Source organism: Colius striatus, chromosome 5 (assembly GCF_028858725.1).
Source record: "Colius striatus isolate bColStr4 chromosome 5, bColStr4.1.hap1, whole genome shotgun sequence".
In the NCBI taxonomy this organism is placed as follows: Eukaryota; Metazoa; Chordata; class Aves; order Coliiformes; family Coliidae; genus Colius; species Colius striatus.
The window spans coordinates 26850520-26869943 of NC_084763.1; the positions used below are offsets into that span (position 1 = coordinate 26850520).

Genomic DNA, 19424 nt, shown 5'->3' on the forward strand with positions numbered 1-19424 from the left:
CATTTTTTTCCAGGAAGATAGTGATGGAAAAAATAACAGTGAGAACCTTGTGATTAATATCACATTTAAATTTACATAAAAGACAATGCTGCATTTCAGAAATTTCTCATGCTCATAAGGGATTTGGGTAAGTCTAAAATGAGATCTAAACTGAGAGAAGGATTTTGCCCACACTGTATTTATTTCTTCACTACTTTCACCAGACTAGGGAATATTAAAACTGTACTTTTGTCATGGCTTTGATTCTCATGTTTTATTTTGGTTGGGGCTTCTTTTGTTTTGTTTGTTTCTTTGTTTTGCTCTTTTTTTTTTTCTTTCTTACTATAATCATGACTTCTGATATCTTGGGATTTTTGCACGTGGGTGGATAGTAACCATTTAAATGAGCTCAATGAGAACCCTGTGAGCTGCCAAACTAAATCATGACCTCAGCAGGAAATTAAGGAAGAAGAGAAAATTTTCATTTAGGATAACCTAGCAATTGCCTAAAAATTATGCCATATCTGTTCTAGCACCCTCTAATTCAGAGATATCACTCAGGCATCAACTGATACCTAGCAATAAATGACTCAGAGATGAGCGACACTCAAATACTTTTCAAGATAAGAGTTGCTATAGGCACATGTATGCATGTGCATTTGCTTCAGCACCTAGAACTGCAATACTCAAATGGCATCAGTACATCCAGCTCTTCAGTATACACTGAAAATAATGACTACTACCCTTGCCTGAAGGAAGAAAATGCTGCTATTGATAATCAAAGGCTCAGTTCTTCTAAGAAAATCAGTGACATTAGAGAGGCAATTGTTTTACATTGATGACTTTTTTTAATGCTCACCCTCAAGCAGAGATTGAGGAAGAATTTCTTCATAATTTAAGCAGATCTAATGAATTAAAATAATTAAAAGTTTATCATTTGTTTAACAAAAGATTTCCTTGGAAAAGGAATACCAGTATTTTTTTGACATTTTGCTCAGAGTAAACAATCAAGTGTTATGATGTTTACTCAGCCTCTTTGCTTCACAATATGAGAACAGAATTCCCATTAGATTTGAGGTATTTTTTTTCATTCTTGTAGGCTGGAAATACAACGAGAACAACTTTTTTTGTGATATCCAAGCAAGTCCATGGTTGATCCAAAACAAAACCTCAGAAATGAATTGGTTTTCATCTCCATTACATTTGGGGCAAAAGCTTCAGTTTTTTCTGGACTTTCAGTAGAAAAGCATGTATTTTTAACTGCATCTGAAAATACAGACAAAAGAAAACAGAATCATTTGTTACCATAAATACAGACTATACTAAATCTACTTGTATTCTGTAGATGAAAAGAAAATAAAATATCCTCATAACTGAATTCTTCATTCTCCTTTTCAATATTTCTCAAGAGTCAACCCTCCTGAAACTCACTTGCAAAAATCAGATTGTGGGACTGAGGCTTCAGTTTGAAAGCAGATATAATGAAATAACTAAAAATTCCGGTGTCTCACCAAAACTATGTAATTTCTAGAGTTTTTTCTGAGCAAGAATTTAGGTCTAAATGTTTTTCATTTCATTATAAATGTGTCTTCATAATGCTTTATACGATTTAACAGTATATGAACATTAAAAAGATACAGAACTAGTAGAACCAGATTATTTTGTCTTCTGTAGTATTTTGAAGAAGGAGTCATAAATCAGGAGAGATAGAGAACTTCTGAAGAGTCCAGTGCAGGGCCACCAAGATGACGAGAGGACTGGAACATTTCTCTTATGAGGAAACGCTGTGAGGTCTGGGGCTGTTTAGCCTGGAGAAGACTGAGGGTGGATCTCATCAACACTTTTAAATAACTAAAGGGCAAGTGTCAAGAGGATGGGGTGAGTCTTTTTTCTGCAGCAGCCACTGACAGGACAAAGGGCAACAGATACAATCTGGAACACAAGGAAGCTCCACTTGAACACGTAGAAAAATTTCTTTACTGTAAGGGTGATGGAGCACTGGAACAACCTGCCCAGAGAGGTCATAGACTCTCCTTCTCTGGAGGTTTCCAAACCCACCTGGACATGTTCCTGTGCAACCTGATCGAGGCAAACCTGCTTTAGCAGGAGGTTGGACTGGATGATTTCTAGAGGTCCCTTCCAACCCCTTCCATTTTGTGACTTTGTGTGATTCTGTGGTGGCAAAAAGACATTTTATACTCTTAAAATTAATAGCAGCTGACTTTTATGGAAGAAACTCTCTGTAGATCCTTAAATCCTGTTTTTGCCGTTTCCTGGCAGGCAACAACTTACTTGGAGAATCGAGGCCCAAAGGCAAACCTAACCAGTCCCCAACAGTTAGGAGATGTCTATCCCCAGACATCATATATGTCATTACAAATCATTAGCTGAAAAAAATAACATTATTGCCTCTTTATCCCATTTCTTTCCCTTATTTCCCTTTCCCATTTCCTTTTCCCTTTCTCTAAATAATTTCCTAGTTATTAAAGACTGACCTAGTGATAGCTGACAAAACAAAGCACAGTAATAGGGATTAAATTTCTAGTCTGCCATGCAGTTGCTGTGGTTCCCTTAGATGAGGATGCTTTTCCGTAGGAAGGCTTTAGCATGCCATCTGGTGGATTCTCAGCATTTGATACATTTAATGTACAAACCCAGTGATACAGAGATGCCCGATACACTGACAGGAGTATCTGCCTTTTTTGGTCAATGTACTTGTTAGAGAAAAAAACAGTATTGTTGATCTTATCATTCCGCTTTTGGTCAAATTACATTTTTGCCTGAGAGCAATAACTTAATTCCTTTCACATTTCTAGTGAAATGAGTTTTGATTACTGTAATTATTTTAACTTTAGCTCATCCCTTAACACTGATCAATTTTATACATAATTGAATGAAGGTGCTCTCAAAAAAAACTTCCAGAAAACTAGCCCAACGGAATTCCTTATTTAGGGCCACAAGTTGAGACTCTCAATGACATTTAGATGCTTGATTCTCAGTAACCAAACATGATAGGATTAGTGTCTATTTGGAATGAGGGTCAAAGAGACTGAAGCAAACCTTTCACAACTTCAAACAAAACGGAGAGTTTGTGTACTGATTCTTCATCCTAAGTAGCACAGCAACAACTGTCTTTAAAAATACTGTATGTTTTCATGACACAATGAAAAATGTGAAGCCAACTAAAATGTTCTGAAAAAAAGCCCAAACAAACCTGAGTATGAGTTTTCTACTATATCCACCCTTTCTTTGTACCTGTGAGACTTTCCTTCTTTTTTTTTTAGAGCATGAATTGTGTGATGAGGAACCTGATGAGGAATTTTGTGATGGATTCAAATTCAAAATGCACACAGGCCTTTGAGTGTGCTCATCTTTTGCTCCAGCACAGTGCCATAGGCATTCTTCCACTCCACATGAGATGCAGTGCGAGTCTCGGAGCAGCCAGGATTGGGATGATGTGTTGAATAGCAAACTCACTCAAGTTTGCTGAAGGGGAAGCACTGCCATGAGCAAATGCTACTATGCTGTATGCAAGCTCTCAATTTATTACAAAGTATTACATTATCTTAGTTCCACTTTTACATTCTGCCGACCTTTAGATTTTGTCTGTTTCTTGTTCACATGCTCACATGCTCAGCAGATGGTGTTCCAATCTGCTGCTTCTCATGCTCACAACAAGGTATTCTGTAATGTTGCCTCATTTGTCCACAATCATTCCTCTAATCTGAAGGTCAGTTTACATTTTTGCTAACCACCAGTTCTTTATTCCCACATTTCCCTCTTTTTTGTTTTGTAGCTTCATTTCCATGGCAATCATCACAATCTGTTGCTCTTCGGTCTTCTGCACTGTGGACAGGATGCTCCATATGCATTGCAGGAAGGCAAGCTCCGTAAAACAAATCAAATATCCCAGGCCTGCCAAAACCCACATCTGTAGGTTCAGACATGCAAGTCAGTGCTTAAGAGTTGAGCCAGAATAAACTTTTGCCTCACTCTTTCATGATGTTGTTGTGCGTTAACTTCTGCATCTCAATCAATTCCTGCTGTAACAGATCATGTAGTTCTGTAACTTCTTGTTGCAGATTGCTGGAAAAGGCTCCTTGCAGGTGCATTTAAACCAGTTCCCATGTTGTGCCATTTTTTGTGTTGTTATATTTTAGTGGTGTAACACAGAGATTACTCCTGTGTTCCCAGTCACAATGCAGTGACAAATACATAAACAATACGTTCTGCTTATCCCCAATCCAGGTCAAAGCAGCCTCCAATGCTTCTAATTGTATAAGCCACAATTATAATGGCTGAGATAACAAAGGCTATCAGCCACCCAATAAATAATTTTTGTCATTTTTCCCTAACTTGTCTCAATAGCCTGTTTAATTGAGACAGTCCAGAGTCACCCTCCCACAGGCGAGTAAGACTGACTGGTAGTCATAATTCAGATCTATGTCTTAACAGAAATAGTACTGTAAGAATACAGTTACACACATTGGCCTTAGATAGATAACTAAAATAGTGAGAGTCTGTGTTTTGCTAAATGACAGAGGGCAGCGGGAAGGACATTGACACAAATGGAATTTTACTTTACTTAATTTTACTTTACTGTCTATTTTAAAACATAACAGAAAATAAGATAATGTATTTAATTACAACAATAAGCTTACAACACTCTTATTTCTAAGCAGCAAAGAGCATAAGCACCTAATAATTTCTACATGAGAATAGTGACAGTGATTAAGAAAGATACATGATCAATTGCCCTAATACTTTACCATCATCCACATTTGCAATCACTGGGGAGCCCTGGTTGCAGCAAGGATTTGGAGAACCTGTCCTGGAAATTGGGAGGTCCTAAACAGTGTGTCCACCTATAGGTGAGGTCTCCCAAAGTCACTGCAAGAGGGTCCAGTTTTTTATATTGTTGAATAAAGAATCTCATATAACTTCATCAATAGAACATCTGGTTTTATTCTCTGTTGAGATACCATCTGAAACTTGGCCAAGGCCCCCGAAGGAACCAAGGGAATTTCCTTACCTACTTGGTTCTTCTTCATATGCTTCCAACCAAGACTGAATATCTGGTTTCTCAGCCTTGAACACCAGCCTCCATACACACAGAAATAGATATATCAAAGCAATAAATACATTTTCATAGATATTTTTAGCTACATAATTAATAACAGAAACTTTATCCTTGTCAATCATTTTATCTTGTGTAATCTACATCTTTCGCTAATAATCATTCATATTTCACTAACGATTGGCTACTGCTTCATATAATGTTTGGTTGAGAGGTTCATCTAGAGGTCAACTTTGGTTCAGGGCCCATTGCTCAGGCCTCAGCACTTCAGTCTGTGTTGGTAATCTGGTAACCACCACTACTATTGCTTATTTGTGCCTGAGTTCCAGCCAACAAAATGTACGGATGAGTTGTGCAGATCGTGACCTCACGATAGATGGTGCTATCATTGAGAAGGCTGTAAATTGTGTGGTTCTGCAAACAATTCTCATGCCAGTGAGACTGTTTAATAAAGGTAATCCAAATCTTCACAGTATCTCATGCCAAGGGCCACAGTGGTTGTCCCAACTGGCTCGCAATAAGGGTCCTTACGGTCCTCCTGCCATCCATTGAATCTTGTTATGTGACACCTTATTTATGTCAACGTGACTGCCACTGCTACTAAAATATCCTCAGGGACCCCAATTCTCAATTGTAACATCATGCATACTAACATTTAAAATATGTCCTATACAAGGGGCCCACTGGGGCCCAATTGCATCTTCACCAAACTCTCTACTAGGGCAGATGGGGAAATTCTTCAGTGAGCCGTTCGTTGTATTTCCATGTTCTAAGGTCCCCACCGTTTGTACGACTGTTATGTTCCTGTGACTCTTAACTTTTCTAAGATACAGGTGCTGTAACGTTCAAATAATACGACTGATTCTCTGTGTCCCCAGGAGGAAGACAGGCTCCTCCAGTCCACTCTGTGTAATAACTGGCTATCAGTACATCAGGATCCCACCAATATGCTGGGGAAAAAACAGAGGGTTGATGATATGTGCTCAATATACATGACCAGCTGCTCTTGGCAAAAACAAAAGTAACAAACTTATTACTGAGTTGGTTGAAACAAGGGCCAGATAAGCAAGAAAGGTATTTTCTGGCATTGACATCGCTCCTACCCATGCAATCATATTCTCTGCCTTCTGTTGCAGTTGTTTCAGGCTTACCCAAGTGACAGCTGCAGTCTCCAAGTTCTTAGGAAGTGCATTGATTTCCACATCGTCAGTGGCGAGATCTGGGGTATTGGGTTGAAGAGTTGATCCTTCCAGTTGATATGGCTTAGCTTTTCTTGCTGGTATCCACCGAGGACCTGTGGGTGATAAAAAACAAACATACCCCTGTCCTCACACCAGTAGATCTACTGGCCCTTTCCAGGCTAGGTCTCCTTTGGAATCCTTATACAAAACGGTTTAGGTTATAAAGTTCATTGTAATGCTAAAATGGCATTTAGCTGCCATCAGGATAAAACAATTTCTGTTTAAAAAATTAAGAGTATATAAAGCCACTGCTAGCTGATTATGTGGCATGTCCAGAGAATTTCCCCTTCTTCGTTTTAAAATCAGGCTTTCGATGTAGCACGTGCATGTTTGAATACTGCCTGTCCTGTGGGCTTATATGGAATATCTGTATTATGTGGAATTTCCCATTGCTATTAAAATAGTTGTATATTTCAAGCGATGTAGCCAGGGCTGTTTTCAGTTTTAATTTCTTTCGGCACCCTCACATTTGCAAAACAGCTCAGCCAGTGACTTCGTATGTGTACAATCTTTCCCTCAGAGGCTGCAGTGGTATGTATCATCCAGAAAATGTATCACTTGTTACATGAACCCACTGTAGGCAACCAAATGATGTCTGACAAATTTCATTGGCTTCCAGGCCTTTTGGATTCACTGCACTGTGGAGGTAGGGGGGAGTACTCCCAGTCTGCTAGCAGTCTGGGCAAGTTCAGGCAATGTCCAAACTCTGTGATTTAGTAAGGGAAAATGTCTCTTGCAGGCCCCATGCATTTTGGTGAAAAAAATCATGAGAAGCCTGAGATGTTTGGAAGGCAAGCATGGCTGCTACAATTGCATCTGCCTGTGCATTTCCCTTTTGGGTAAATCAGTGTGTGATTGAATATGAGTGACATATATGGGGTGCCGGCGCTTGTCAATCAATGTTTGTCATGTTAAAAACATAGGCAACAGTTTCCTATCATCCATTTCTTTTACTAACGCCATCTTGAATGACATATGACCATAACTACATATGCTGAGTCAGGGACCACATTTATTTCCTTTGGAAACATTTGCAGGGCTAGGATGGCTGCTCGTAACAGTTCTCTGTGTAGAACCCTCTTGGTAACATGCACAAGGCTGCCACCTTCCATTTTGTCTCCATGCAACGCCTACCTCTCCATGCTCTGCCAGTTTTGCCGGAGTCATCTAAAAAAGGGGGAAGGGGGGTATGGCTAGCCTTCTGTACTATTCTAAGTAGTAAAATCAGTATATTTTGTAACATCTTGTTTTCTGGTAGTGTCTTGCAAAAGTCGCCACTTCCCATTTTTTTTGGTATTACAAAAATGGGTGTGTTCCATAGGCTAGTAGAGGGTTCATTGTGTCCTGCTTCTAGCTGTTCTTGAGCTAAGTTCTAGGCATGCTGTATTTTCTACCCTTTTAGGGGGCCACTGATCAACTCACACTGGCTTTTGTACTTTCCAAGTCACTTACAGGCAGGAAACCATGATCATGGCCCCTTGCCAAGAGGCTGGGTCTGAATGGTCACATTCCATTTTTCCAACAAATCTCTTCCACATAAATTCAAGAAACAATCCATTACAGATGACTATACTCATCCTTTCTGTCCATCCAGACCCTCACGAGGCAAGACTCTTACTTTGTTGTGGGGCAGATGTGCCACCTATGCTGGTAACCAACAGTAGGACAGTCTGCTGTTCTCAATCTAATAGCCAGTTGCATCATGTGATAACAGAAACATATGCCCCTGTGTCTATAAGACCATCAAAAGTTCTGCCCGCAAATTTTATTGTTACAATGGGTTTATTTGTCTGAATCACAGCGGCCCCTAAAATGTCTTTAACTCCCGTGCTACCGAATCCAGTGCTGCCTCTCAGTCAGACCCAATACAGCAATATCACAAGCTGAGCTATTTTTGTTCCTGGGAAAAGTACGTGAAACCCTGATGTCCACAGCATCACTTTTGTCTCCCCCTGATAGTCCACATCAATCACCCAAGGAATTACTCTCAGTCCTTTCATGGACATATTGGAGTGACTCAAATCTAAACCTAACACTCCTGAGGGGAATGGCCCATACACTCTGGTTGAAGCTCGATACGAAGCTCTGAGAATCAATTCCATGGTAATGACAAGGTCCAACCCTGCACTTATCATTGTTGCTACAGAGTTTGTGAACCTGCACTGATCGTTGTTGCTACAGAGTTTGTGAACCCTTCGTCCTGGTTGTGGAGTACTTGGGGATTGTTCTGAAGGGCCTAGGCATTTTTTGAGGCGCCAGGTCTCATGCCCCTCCTCCCATTTCCCAAAAGAGGAATACCATTCTTATCAAATTTTTGCTGACACTGAAGCTCAGTGAAACCCTTTCCCATACCTGGGACAAGATTTAGAAGGCAATGAATGGGCTGTGCTCCTTCCCTTGTTTGCAATTCTTTTTAAAATGTCCAGGCTTCCCGCATGAGAAGCAAGTTCCCATTTCCTCCTTGTACTACTGATAAGACTAGGGAATGGAGCTGTGCCTTGTGGCCCTCAGTACCTACATTTTGGCAAGCTTTCAAATATTCATCAAGCTCCTGGGTTTTTCCCCAGATGGGAAGCACCACTTGAAAATCAGCATTAGCACTATCATATGCCAATTGTAATATTAGGGCTTTGTCTGCCTGCAAACTGTCTCTAAATTGCCAACATGACTCCTGAGACCCTTGTTGAATGGTCACAAAGGAACTCATTCCGTGTTCCTCATCAGATACCTTTTTCCAAGCTATTACCACAGCTTGGGAAGCTTGGGTACACAAGAGTTGATCTTGCTGGTCTTGAACACGAGGGTCCACACACTGCCCTTCGTTGAATATCATCTCATAATCTATCAGTGTGCCATCAGTTAAATTTCCCATGGCTTGCTGAGTACAAAGATCTACGTATTCAGTCCTCCAAATGGAATACTGTGCTGGTGTTAACACTGTTTTAATAAGTGCTTGCCAATCCCATGGGACCATGATATCTGTTAGAGATTCCCTCCAATATACCCATTGTAAATGAGAAGGAGAAAATAAAACCCATTCTGTTTTTCTGTATGCCTGCAGCTTCCCTTAGCTGGGCACTGCTGTCTGGTACTCACCAGATGTATGAATACTGTAGTTTGGAAGTCACGTTTCTTCTCGGCACACGAACACACTGCTGTGTTCTTCAGCTCCTCACATGAGGCATCATTTGCCAGTCTTGCACCAGCTGGGATCAGGGCAACATGCTGAATAATAAACTCACTCAGGTTTGCTGAAGGGGAAGCATTGCCACTACGTTTTATGCAAGCTCCCAATTTATTACAAAGTATTACATTATCTCAGTTCCACTTTTATATTCTGCTGATCTTCAGATTTTGTCTGTTTCTTGCTCATATGCTCACATGCTCAGCAGATGGTGTTCCAACGTACAGCTTCTCATGCTTGCAACACGGCATTCCGTAATGTTGCCTAATTTGTTCAAATTCATTCTTCTAATCTGAAGGTCAGTTTACATTTTTGCTAACTATCAGTTCTTTATTCCCACAATGCAGTATATTCCATCACAGTTAAGACTGCCCTCTGAATGAATGAGCTGCAGCTGCCACTAAAGAACATGAATGGGCTCTTGGACAAGGGAACATATGAGGTCAATTCAGAAACCTGATTGAAGATGGCAATGACCGTATGGGAATAAAAGACCAACTGAGAGTGCTGTATATGTGGCTGTTAATCAATTTCCTTAGGAGAGTCTAGCCTTCTCCTCATAAAGAGAAAACAAGACAAACACAGATAAACCAGTAACAAAACGGATAGCAGTGACTGAAAAAGCAACTTTTTTTGGTCCCAATCATCACTGGCAAACCGATTGATAGAGAAAAACAGGCTCAGCACAGTTTTACCAGCCACTGTGAGACTTGGCATTTAAACGTACAAACACTGTGCTGTTTCAGTCATTGATTTGAGTTGACTTTCAGACACAGTCTCACTGTATAGATGACAGAAGGTCAGCTGAGACAGACTTTTTAAACTGAAAGCTAAGATCAAGAAGGGAAATGAAGATACACAACTAGTAAAGAAAAAGAAGACAAGAATTGAACGTGGGGATATCAGGATTTAAGTGTTACAGTTCAGGTGGTTTTAAGAACTGAATTATAACTTGAGGAGGTGGCAGTTGGATCGATTTTGTCAGGACACCCTTTAGAATTGGGTAATAGAAGCACAAGTCATACGATGAGTCTGAATTCTCTAGGAGACTGCAGGACAACACTGCTTTTGGTCCAGATAGGCTACATTGCATCAGCAAACAAGGGGATCTGCCAGGTCTGGACTTGTAGAGAAAAACAGCAGGTGCTGGGACCACTGAAAGACTTTCAAGGAGGCCCATAGACTTAATGATCATTAGGATTCAAAGTTCATTCTCCAGATTACTTTAGCCTGAAAGGAAATCTGGAAGTCCCGAGAATACTTCGCAATTAAAGCCAAAGCATAGTAGCAGGGATAAATAGAGTTTTAACTAGAAAGTGTAGACCTGAGCCCAACTAAAAAAATCTACAGAAAGCCACAGCAGCATCTACCTTGGGAAGCAATTCTTGGCCAAGTGGTAAAGTGGATGCTAAAACATAACTCTTTTTTAAAGACTACTGACTTTATTCATATAGTATGGCTTAGCCCAGCCCACTGTAGGTCCCATACAGTATCTGCAGGCTTTAAGACATTATTTTACTGAAGGATTTCAGTTTAGAGTGCCTGATATATAGCAAAAATATTTTTGCAGCCTGACAGAGTGACACTTTCTACAGGCTGCCAGAAACGGCATGTGCTGCAAGCTCCGGAGCACAGCATGGCATGCATGAGTAAGTTTTCTGGGGACAGAAGTCTGTGGGAGTAATCCTGGATTGCTGTAGCAGCAGAGGAGGGAGTCCTTCTAGCATCATCTTGTTCAACCTACCTACACAGAGAAAGACAGTAGTCCACAATTTTGTTCATGCTACCTTTCCATCTTGTACAAAGTTTTTATTTTAGAAGCAGAGTTAGGTTTTTATTGTCCTGGATAAAGTTGAGTGCAGCCCCTAGAGAACTGCATGTTCTCACTGCAAACTAAATCCACTCATAAATACGAGTTATAAAATGTATATTTAATTTAGGAATAGAAGTGGATGCAGTTATGGTACAAGGTATTTAACAGAGATTGAAAGCACATTGCAAGGATTAAATATGAACTGAATAGATGAAGTAAAAAATACAGATACTTTTTTTCCAGAAAACTGACAGCATATTACATAGAATTAATTTCAACAGACATTAAATACCTTGGAGGATTAAAGCCACAAGAGAATATCGATTGCAGCAGCTCTATACTACTTTCACTTTCAATTTTGCAAGTTCAGTATGACATCTGAAAGCCATTTAAATGTCAGCTCTTTCACATTAATCCAACTCAACTTGCAGTAAAGTATTGCAAATTGTACCTTGTGTTTTACCTATAGAAACTAAAAATGCCTTGTCTTCACAGCATATTCACTCAAAGCAAACCTTCTTGTGATACATCAAATACTTTTGCATCACTTAACATTTTTATAGAGAATAAAAGAACTTCTATTATCTGATGTAAGGCTTATTTTTTTGGAAAAACAGTGTTTCTGAGGCCTCCACACCATACAGAAATGTTAACACCTTCCTTTACTAACATTAATATCCAATATGTATTTTTGTAACTTCCCATGTGGACTCAGTCAGATTGAAAATGTACATTTCCTAAAATAAGTTAAGCTGACATAAATGAAATTTAAATCAAAGAAAGAATAGATTTTCAATGTCTTGCACCAGTTCAGTTAAATCAGGTTCAAATTAAATCTTAGGGCAATACTGCATAACTCAGTGCTTGTATAAAGTCTCACTGACTTTTCTCAACAAAGTCTTTACTAACCAGTCACAGGTTGCATTGGTTACAACAGGACAACAAGTTTTTAAATTGTTAATGGGTTTTTTTTGCCATTACTGTGGGTCACTTTGTAGGTCATTACAGTGTACAGAGCATCTGCATTCCTTTTTATAACTCCTTTAAGTTTTACCTGTCTTCTCCTATTTTTTTTTATGTGGTCAATATAAGTGTTAAAGATTTTTTTCCCTAAAATGCACAAATGGAGTTATTTAGCCTGGAGAAGGTGAGGCTGAGAGCAGACACGATCACACTCTACCTGAAAGGGGGTTGTTAGTGAGGTGAGAGTAGGTTTCTTCTCTCCTCTTGACCTGTCTCTCCAAATAGGTCAAGAGGAAATGGCCTCAAGTTGTTCCAGGGGAGGTTTAGATTGGATATTAGGAATAACTTTTACAATTATAGGGTTGTAAAGCACTGCAACAGGCTTCCCAGGGAGGTGGTGGAGTCATCATCCCTGGACATATTTAAGATGCATAGTGAAGTGCTGAAGGACATGGCTTAGTGGTGAGCTTGGCAGTGTTACGTTAGTCGACTCAATGATCATAAAGGTCTTTTCCAACCAAAATTATTCTATGACTCTATCACATTAGACCAGAGATCTAGCAACAGAAAACAAATTCTGTTTCTTAAAATTGCTATATACAAAGAATACAATTTGAAGGAACTTGACATGGTGTCATCAAAATCACCAAACGTTCAATGTAAATTTACAATGATACCATAACAACGTCTTTTGTCTGCACTATCAAGGGTGTGATTTGAATTCATGGGGCAACTGGAGGTTACTAGATGCAAAATTAGTTGAAAAGAGAAAACAACTAATGCCAATTACGGAGATGCAGTCACACAGGGCATTACATGGTGTGCTCGCGAGCGTACTGACGGACTCGGGAGATAACCCTGCTTCTCGGCACCAGCCGTGACTACCCCATCTGCCAGGCACCGCGACAGAGGCGGCAGAACGGCACACAGTGCGGCCGCAATTCCAGACTGACACAGGCCTCAGGTTCCTCGGGCACTCAGACAACAAAGGTGGCTGCTCCGGGCGACTCCTTGGAGGCCCTCGCCACCCTCGGGCCGCGCGGCGCCCGCACCACGCAGACCCGCCGCCGCCGCTCGGAACTGCGTCACTCTCTGCCACCGGATGAAGCGTGACGCCGTCCCGGTGCGCCGTGCCGCCGCCTACCCGCGCGGTCCCGGGGGTGGCGTTCCGCAACATGGCCGTGGCCGGGGAGCCGCCGCCGCCTTCCCCCGCGCTGCCTGCCGCCGCCATCCCTTCCTTCGCCGTGGCCCGCGGCCTGGTGGGCCGCCGCTACTCGTGCCTGGTGGTGGCCCCGCATCGGCGGCACGTCGCGCTGCCGCCGCGCTACCTGGGCCACAAGCGCACCGGCATCCGCGCCCAGCTCGACGCCGAGCTCCTGCGCTACTCGGAGAGGTGCGGCCGGGGAGGGGGTTCGGGCCGGGGGAGGTGCGGCCGGAGAGGGGGCTCGGGCCCGGGCCGGGGGAGGCCACAGCCCGCCGGGGGCCAGTGCCGGGGGCCGGTGCCGCCGTCCGGGCCCGCCGCGGGGAGCGCCCCCGCTCCGCGCCAGTGGCGGCTGTCCCCGGCCCGGCGGCTAACAGTGCCCCCCCCTTCTTCCAGCCTTCAGGGTGTGCCAGTGGCTTACGACAACATCAAAGTGGTGGGAGAACTCGGGGACATTTACGACGACCAAGGATTCATTCACCTGAACATCGAGGCGGACTTCGTCATCTTCAGTCCCAAGAAAGGGAAAAAGCTGGTGGTATGTAGACATTTGGAGAGCGTTTTTTTATTAGGTAACCAAATCTCAGCTTGTCTCCAGCATCGGCAGAGATCTGGGACTTAGAGGGAGTTGTATTTTAGTTTAAATTAGTATTTTATTTATCTGTGAATAGTTTACAGTAATTTATTTTTATTTATCTGTACTGTCAGTGCCTGTATTTATTAAATTCTGTATGTAATATTTACATAATGTTAGAATATTTTGAGGATTACATACTACTAAATATCATGTTGCTTATAATTTATATTAATGCTACTTTCTCAAGAGCACATAGTTCTCAGACAAGTGTGTTTGTTCATATTTAATAGTGGCAGGAATGTTTCATATGTTCTCAGGAGACTAGTTGAGCAGTACATCAAGTTGAAATGTGCCTTTCATTAAGTGTATAGCTGTCATGGTTTAACCCCAACTTGCAACTAAGGCCCACATAGCTGCTTGCTTAGTTCCCCACCCCAGTGAGGTGGGGGAGAGAATCGTCAAAGCAAGAGAAGACTGGTGGGTTGAGATAGATAACAGTTCGATATGTAAAGCAAAGGCTGAGCACACACACACAAAGCAAACCAAGGAATTAATTCACTACTTCCCATGTGCAGGCAGGTCTTCAACCATCTCCAGGACCCCAAGGCTCCATCATAACATTTGGCAAGACAAATACCATCACTTTGAGCATCTCCCTTCCCTTCACCCCCCAGCTTTGTGTGCTGAGCGTGATCTGGGACATCCCTTGGGTCAGCTGGGGTCAGTTGTCCCAGCTGTGTCCCTTTCCAGCATCTCCTGCACCTCAGCCCACTTGCTGGTTGGGGATATATGAGGAGCAGAAAAGACCTTGACTCTATGTAAGCACTGTTTACGGATCACCAAAACATCCATATATTATCTGCACTGTTTCCAACACAAATCTAAAACATGCTGTGCTACAAGCTACTAGGAAGAAAATAAACTCTATCCCAGACAAAATCAGTGTAATAGCTCACAGAACAGCTTCAGGCTTGTTAATGCCCTTGTGTCAGTAGCTCTGGGAGAGTTGGCTTTCATTCAATTGTGCTATACCTTCTGCAACATGGCTTGTGTCTTTATAAACACCTGTAGCCAAGAGATTATTTCATCCTGCTAGGAAGAAAATGGAAAACCCCACAATGGCTTTCATCCATCCTTGCAGTAAATGAACCTTTGACATGCAAATATGTCAGAAACCCATGGAATGAAGTACTTTATCCTGGTTTAGGCCCATCCAGAGACAAAAGACTACAGACTTGAAAATTCCTAAAGGGCAGGGAAGGCTTCATTACCGCTTATGGTCCCAGACAAAACAGACCAGGCTACTTGGCTTGGGGAAGAAAACAGAAAATAATCCAACACCAACTAAAGCATAACCATTAAACCCCAAAACATAACAAACACAAAACAACACAGAATGGTACAACAATGAAGAGCACAACCAGCTTTTTAAGAGCCCTTCTCCCCACCCCTCCCCTCTCCTGGGCTCAGAGCCCTGATCCCAGTGTCTTTTTCTCCACTCCCAGTGAACAGAGGGCAGGGAAATTGAGTTTCAGTCAGTCTGTTCCTGATGGCTTCTGCCATTTGTTTCTCCTCAGGACAGGTGGACTCCTCACCGGTCCTCCCTGCACCTCCGCGTGGTCCCTCACACACACGGCAGCCCTGCACAGGCTGCTCCGACGTGTGTTCATCTCAAAGGCTGCAGCTCCTCTCTGCCTCTTGTGTGGGTCTGCTCTGCGGCCCGCAGGCTCTCCAGCACGGCCTGCACCACAGCCCGCTCCTCACACAGTCTCTTGCCCATCCAGGTGTGCTCACCCGGAGCTGCTGGTGGCTCTCAGTCCTGCCATTGCCCTCCATGGGTTGCAGAGGTACAACCTGCATTCTCACCACAGGTTGCAGAGGGGTCTCTGGTCTGGTGCTCCTTCCTTCCTGTTTCTCTGACTGTGAGGCCCATGTAGTACCTCCATCTCATATCACTCTTACACCTCCTGCCAAGCACATCAAATTCCCGTCCTTAAGTAGTGCTGGCAGAGGCGCCAGATTGGCCCAGCCAGGCTGGAGGTGGATCTGAACACAAGAACAGGGGGAAAGTCCAAGAACTCTATACCAGGTCTGCATTGCAGCCCCTTTACCCTGTTACCAAGCAAAAGTGGCTCCTCGCTAAACCATGACATACTTAAAAGCTTTTTGTGTATCATCTGTATCTGTTGCAGATAAGTAGTACTGTGCCAGCATGAAGGCCCTTTTAAGCAAGTAAATTGGACTTAATATTGCTTTAAAGCTAAGTTAATGGCTATAATGTTATCTGTTCTATGCAAGTAATCACTGTGGCTAAATCCCGTTATTTTGAATGTCTTTCTCTTGTAGATACAGGTTCAGTTCTGTGTTGGGAGGAGTGGTATGATGAGTATATAGGAATAGCTTTGACTTTAGTGAAAAAGAGGTAAACTACTTTGTAACTTGTGCACAAACTCTTGTCAAAAAACGTCCGTAGAGAAAACTAAATATATGTTGTGCATTTAAGGAGGTGATCTGCATTTGTAGCTTCATGTGTCATTCTTTTTCTTTTGTAGGGTACAATTAATAAAGTGGCCCCTAGTCATATTGGCTGCCTGATACATGGTTGCTTCAATGCTTCCATCCCTAAACCTGAACAAATGTCGATTGTTCAGTGGCAAAAGCTGGGGTTAAAAATAGGGGATGAACTGAAATTTCAAGTGTTGCACTTGGATTCTGATGCGGCTGGGGTGTTCTTCATTCGAGGAGGACTCACTAAAAGCAGGTATTGTACCCTACTGGACAACATTTTTAATGTTTTAATGGATTTACTATAAGCCAAATGATTTCAATTAACTTCTTAATCTTTTAGCTTTCTTATTTTTACACAAAACCTTGTCTCCTGTGTTAGTTATCTTAAACTAAACTTTCGAGTATTAAGGACTCACATGGAAGTTTTCTTTGGAAAAATAAAAGAAAATATATTTTTTTAGCTTTAAAAATGTGAATGTGCTGACATATGAACTTTTGGTTGCGTAAGTCATATACGTTCAAAATAGCATTGCCAGTTGTCTAGAGTTGCTATGTTTAAGAGTGTGCATAGGCTGTTCAAGTGAAAACACAACATTTCTTGAACACAGTAGTTATATAGGTGTTTACACACATGTGCGTGCATGCATATGACATAACCACAAATAGTTATTTGGGGATGACTTAAATACTTGCTGAAGCATAAGGATATCAGAGATGGCAGGAGAAAACATATCACCATTCTTGTTTCACTTATGACTCTCTAAATTTTTGGAGCAGCTTGCTAGAAATCTTAGTAGTGATAACTTTAAAGGCTTTGGTTTGAGTTATTTTCAGTTATCATTTGCTGAGATTTTTTTTTCTGCCGACATGGTTATGTTTTTAATTAAATGTACAATACGAGTACTACTGACAAAATTGTAGTATTTTTTGTTTGGATTTTTTTAATCTGGAAGGATGCTCTGGGTTGTTTCAGTGAACTTACAATGAAACTTAATTTTGTCCTCAGTGCTTCTGAGGACATCTCCTCTTCCATGGTTTTTAACTACATTCTTTCCATATTTGTCTTCCTAGACATTGTCTCCAGTGTTCTCAGTTGCAAAGTGACTGATGGGTGTTGGGGTCTTTTTTTTTTACTTTTCTGGTATCCCCTTTGTTTTGACTGTATAGACTTGAGGAAGACAATTGCTTGGTAAAACCAGTAGTGTCTCATGTGTGATTAAAACAGGCCATTGGCTATATGTTTTTGTGAATAACTTTAAAAAAAACCCCAGCTTTACTGTACAATTGTAATTATATGTAATTTTGAATTAATGGCTAAAAGAAACTTGAAAAAGTCAAAATAGTCAGTATAGTATTTTGAGAAGAAATTTAGGCTAAGATTTGAAAGAGAATATCAATTCTGTGGTAAGAGGAAGCTTTTCAGGTACTGGAAACTACCCTGAAAGTATTACACTGGCTGTGTGATTTTCTGAATCTGGAGTATCATGTACTCCATTTGTTGTTTTAGCAAATGTTTGTGTTTTATCTACTTGATGTAAATACTGTCTTTTAGCAAATTTTGACATTTCACTGTGTGAGGTACAGTTAGATGTTGCTACTTCAGCTTATTTTGTGTATTTCTTTATAGCATGCAGCCCAAACAATCTGAGACTGTCACTGATGGTACAAATGGAGATGAAATTCAAAAGCTTGACCAGCAGGAAAATGGCTTGAATGACTCTGAAGGAGATACTGTCACAGAGGAGCCTGTAGCTCAGACGGATAGCAATGAGAGAGAAGATACAGAAGAGCAAAACACTGATACTGTGAATGGGTTATGTGACGGTAAAAACAAGAAGAAGAAAAAGAAAAAGCATAAGCAAGAACAACAGGAACATGTATTGCCTACCAGTGACTCCAGTGGTTACCAAAGTGACCATAAAAAGTCAAAGAAAAAGAAAAGAAAGCATTGCAATGAAGCTGAAGAAAATGAATTATCCCAGCTGTCAGAGGAACCCAAAACTAAAAAAAAAAAGGGACTAAAGTCTGAAGTGCCTTTCCTGAATTAAGATTTTGGATGGTTTTGATAAGCTTCCAATAAAATCTTGTTTTCAAAATGACTGTGTATATTTCTTTACTAAACAGTCTGCTCTGCTAGATGGGACAATGTTTGTGTGTATGTGCACCAACAGGTTTAAGTGAAGGAAGTTTTAAATTATGGAAGAAACGGGATAGAAGTAGTATCTGCTTGCTTTATTTACTGGAAAATAAGGCCCATAAGAACAACAGTGGAATGTAATTACAGCAACGCATGCACCACCTCTGTGTCTGCTTCTCAGTGTCACACATTCACCAGTAGGTAGTTACGATCTTTGCAACTTTAATTCTGTCTCTGCTGCTCTGTGTCATGATTTTATAAGAGCAGATGAGGATTACCTTTGGGATTTTGGGAAATAGACTTGAATTCCCAGGAGCTGAGAAGAGATTTTTGAGGTTCTTTTTTAATTGTAGTAAGGAGGCCATGAATGCCTGTGAAGGAAACTGCATCCTGATTTAAAGGTTAAGCAAACTTGAGTGTCTTGGATCTTTCAAAACACCTTTCATGGTATTCTTTAAGAGGTAATATTTTAAATATCAATACTTTTGGTTGTAGCTCTTTTCTATTGTGAGGAGTTCTGAAAAGAGCTGTCATGTGACATGATTAAGGCTACATCTTTAACTGAGCTAGGAGGCAATGATTACTTTGATCGTGGCTTATCTGTTACCAGAAGGCATAACCAGCACTTTGGAAGCCTTGTAAGTGAACAGTATGTAAATGGAAACTTGTTCATCGATCATTCTTAGGTGAGAAAACATTTTGCTCTAGTGAGTGTGCTGATGCTATTAACTCCCTACTAGATTT

The 19424-nt window shown here is 41.2% G+C and overlaps 2 protein-coding genes across 3 annotated transcripts; one reads left to right on the forward strand and one right to left on the reverse strand.

The window, feature by feature from the left end:
* Positions 1 to 652: 652 nt before the first annotated feature.
* On the reverse strand, positions 653 to 13434 carry LOC133625558 (uncharacterized). Its single transcript, XM_061997404.1, has 5 exons — positions 13074 to 13434; positions 11075 to 11225; positions 9394 to 9568; positions 6208 to 6350; positions 653 to 1245 (listed from the first exon to the last, which is right to left on the reverse strand). The coding sequence occupies exons 1-5, from the start codon at positions 13432 to 13434 to the stop codon at positions 1236 to 1238; spliced, it is 840 nt and encodes a 279-aa protein (XP_061853388.1). The 3' UTR covers positions 653 to 1235.
* On the forward strand, positions 13147 to 18639 carry POLR1F (RNA polymerase I subunit F). 2 transcript variants are annotated; one of them, XM_061996658.1, is made up of 5 exons: positions 13147 to 13650; positions 13855 to 13996; positions 15613 to 15882; positions 16588 to 16796; positions 18171 to 18639. In XM_061996658.1, the coding sequence occupies exons 1-5, from the start codon at positions 13433 to 13435 to the stop codon at positions 18589 to 18591; spliced, it is 1260 nt and encodes a 419-aa protein (XP_061852642.1). In that variant the 5' UTR covers positions 13147 to 13432; the 3' UTR covers positions 18592 to 18639. The 2 variants fall into 2 exon arrangements, with proteins under 2 accessions (XP_061852642.1, XP_061852643.1); XM_061996659.1 differs by lacking the exon at positions 15613 to 15882 and having other exon boundaries at positions 13158 to 13650.
* Positions 18640 to 19424: the final 785 nt, after the last annotated feature.

Coding starts and splice junctions, on each gene's coding strand:
- POLR1F (XM_061996658.1), top strand. CDS start 13,433: ATGGCCGTGGCCGGGGAGCCGCCGCCGCCTTCCCCCGCGCTGCCTGCC. Junction 13,997..15,612: donor AGAAAGGGAAAAAGCTGGTG/GTATGTAGACAT, acceptor GTTTCTCCTCAG/GACAGGTGGACTCCTCACCG. Junction 16,797..18,170: donor GGAGGACTCACTAAAAGCAG/GTATTGTACCCT, acceptor ATTTCTTTATAG/CATGCAGCCCAAACAATCTG.
- LOC133625558 (XM_061997404.1), bottom strand. CDS start 13,434: ATGTTGCGGAACGCCACCCCCGGGACCGCGCGGGTAGGCGGCGGCACG. Junction 11,226..13,073: donor TACGCTCGCGAGCACACCAT/GTAATGCCCTGT, acceptor TTCTCTGTGTAG/GTAGGTTGAACAAGATGATG. Junction 9,569..11,074: donor CATGCCGTTTCTGGCAGCCT/GTAGAAAGTGTC, acceptor CATAAAACGTAG/TGGCAATGCTTCCCCTTCAG.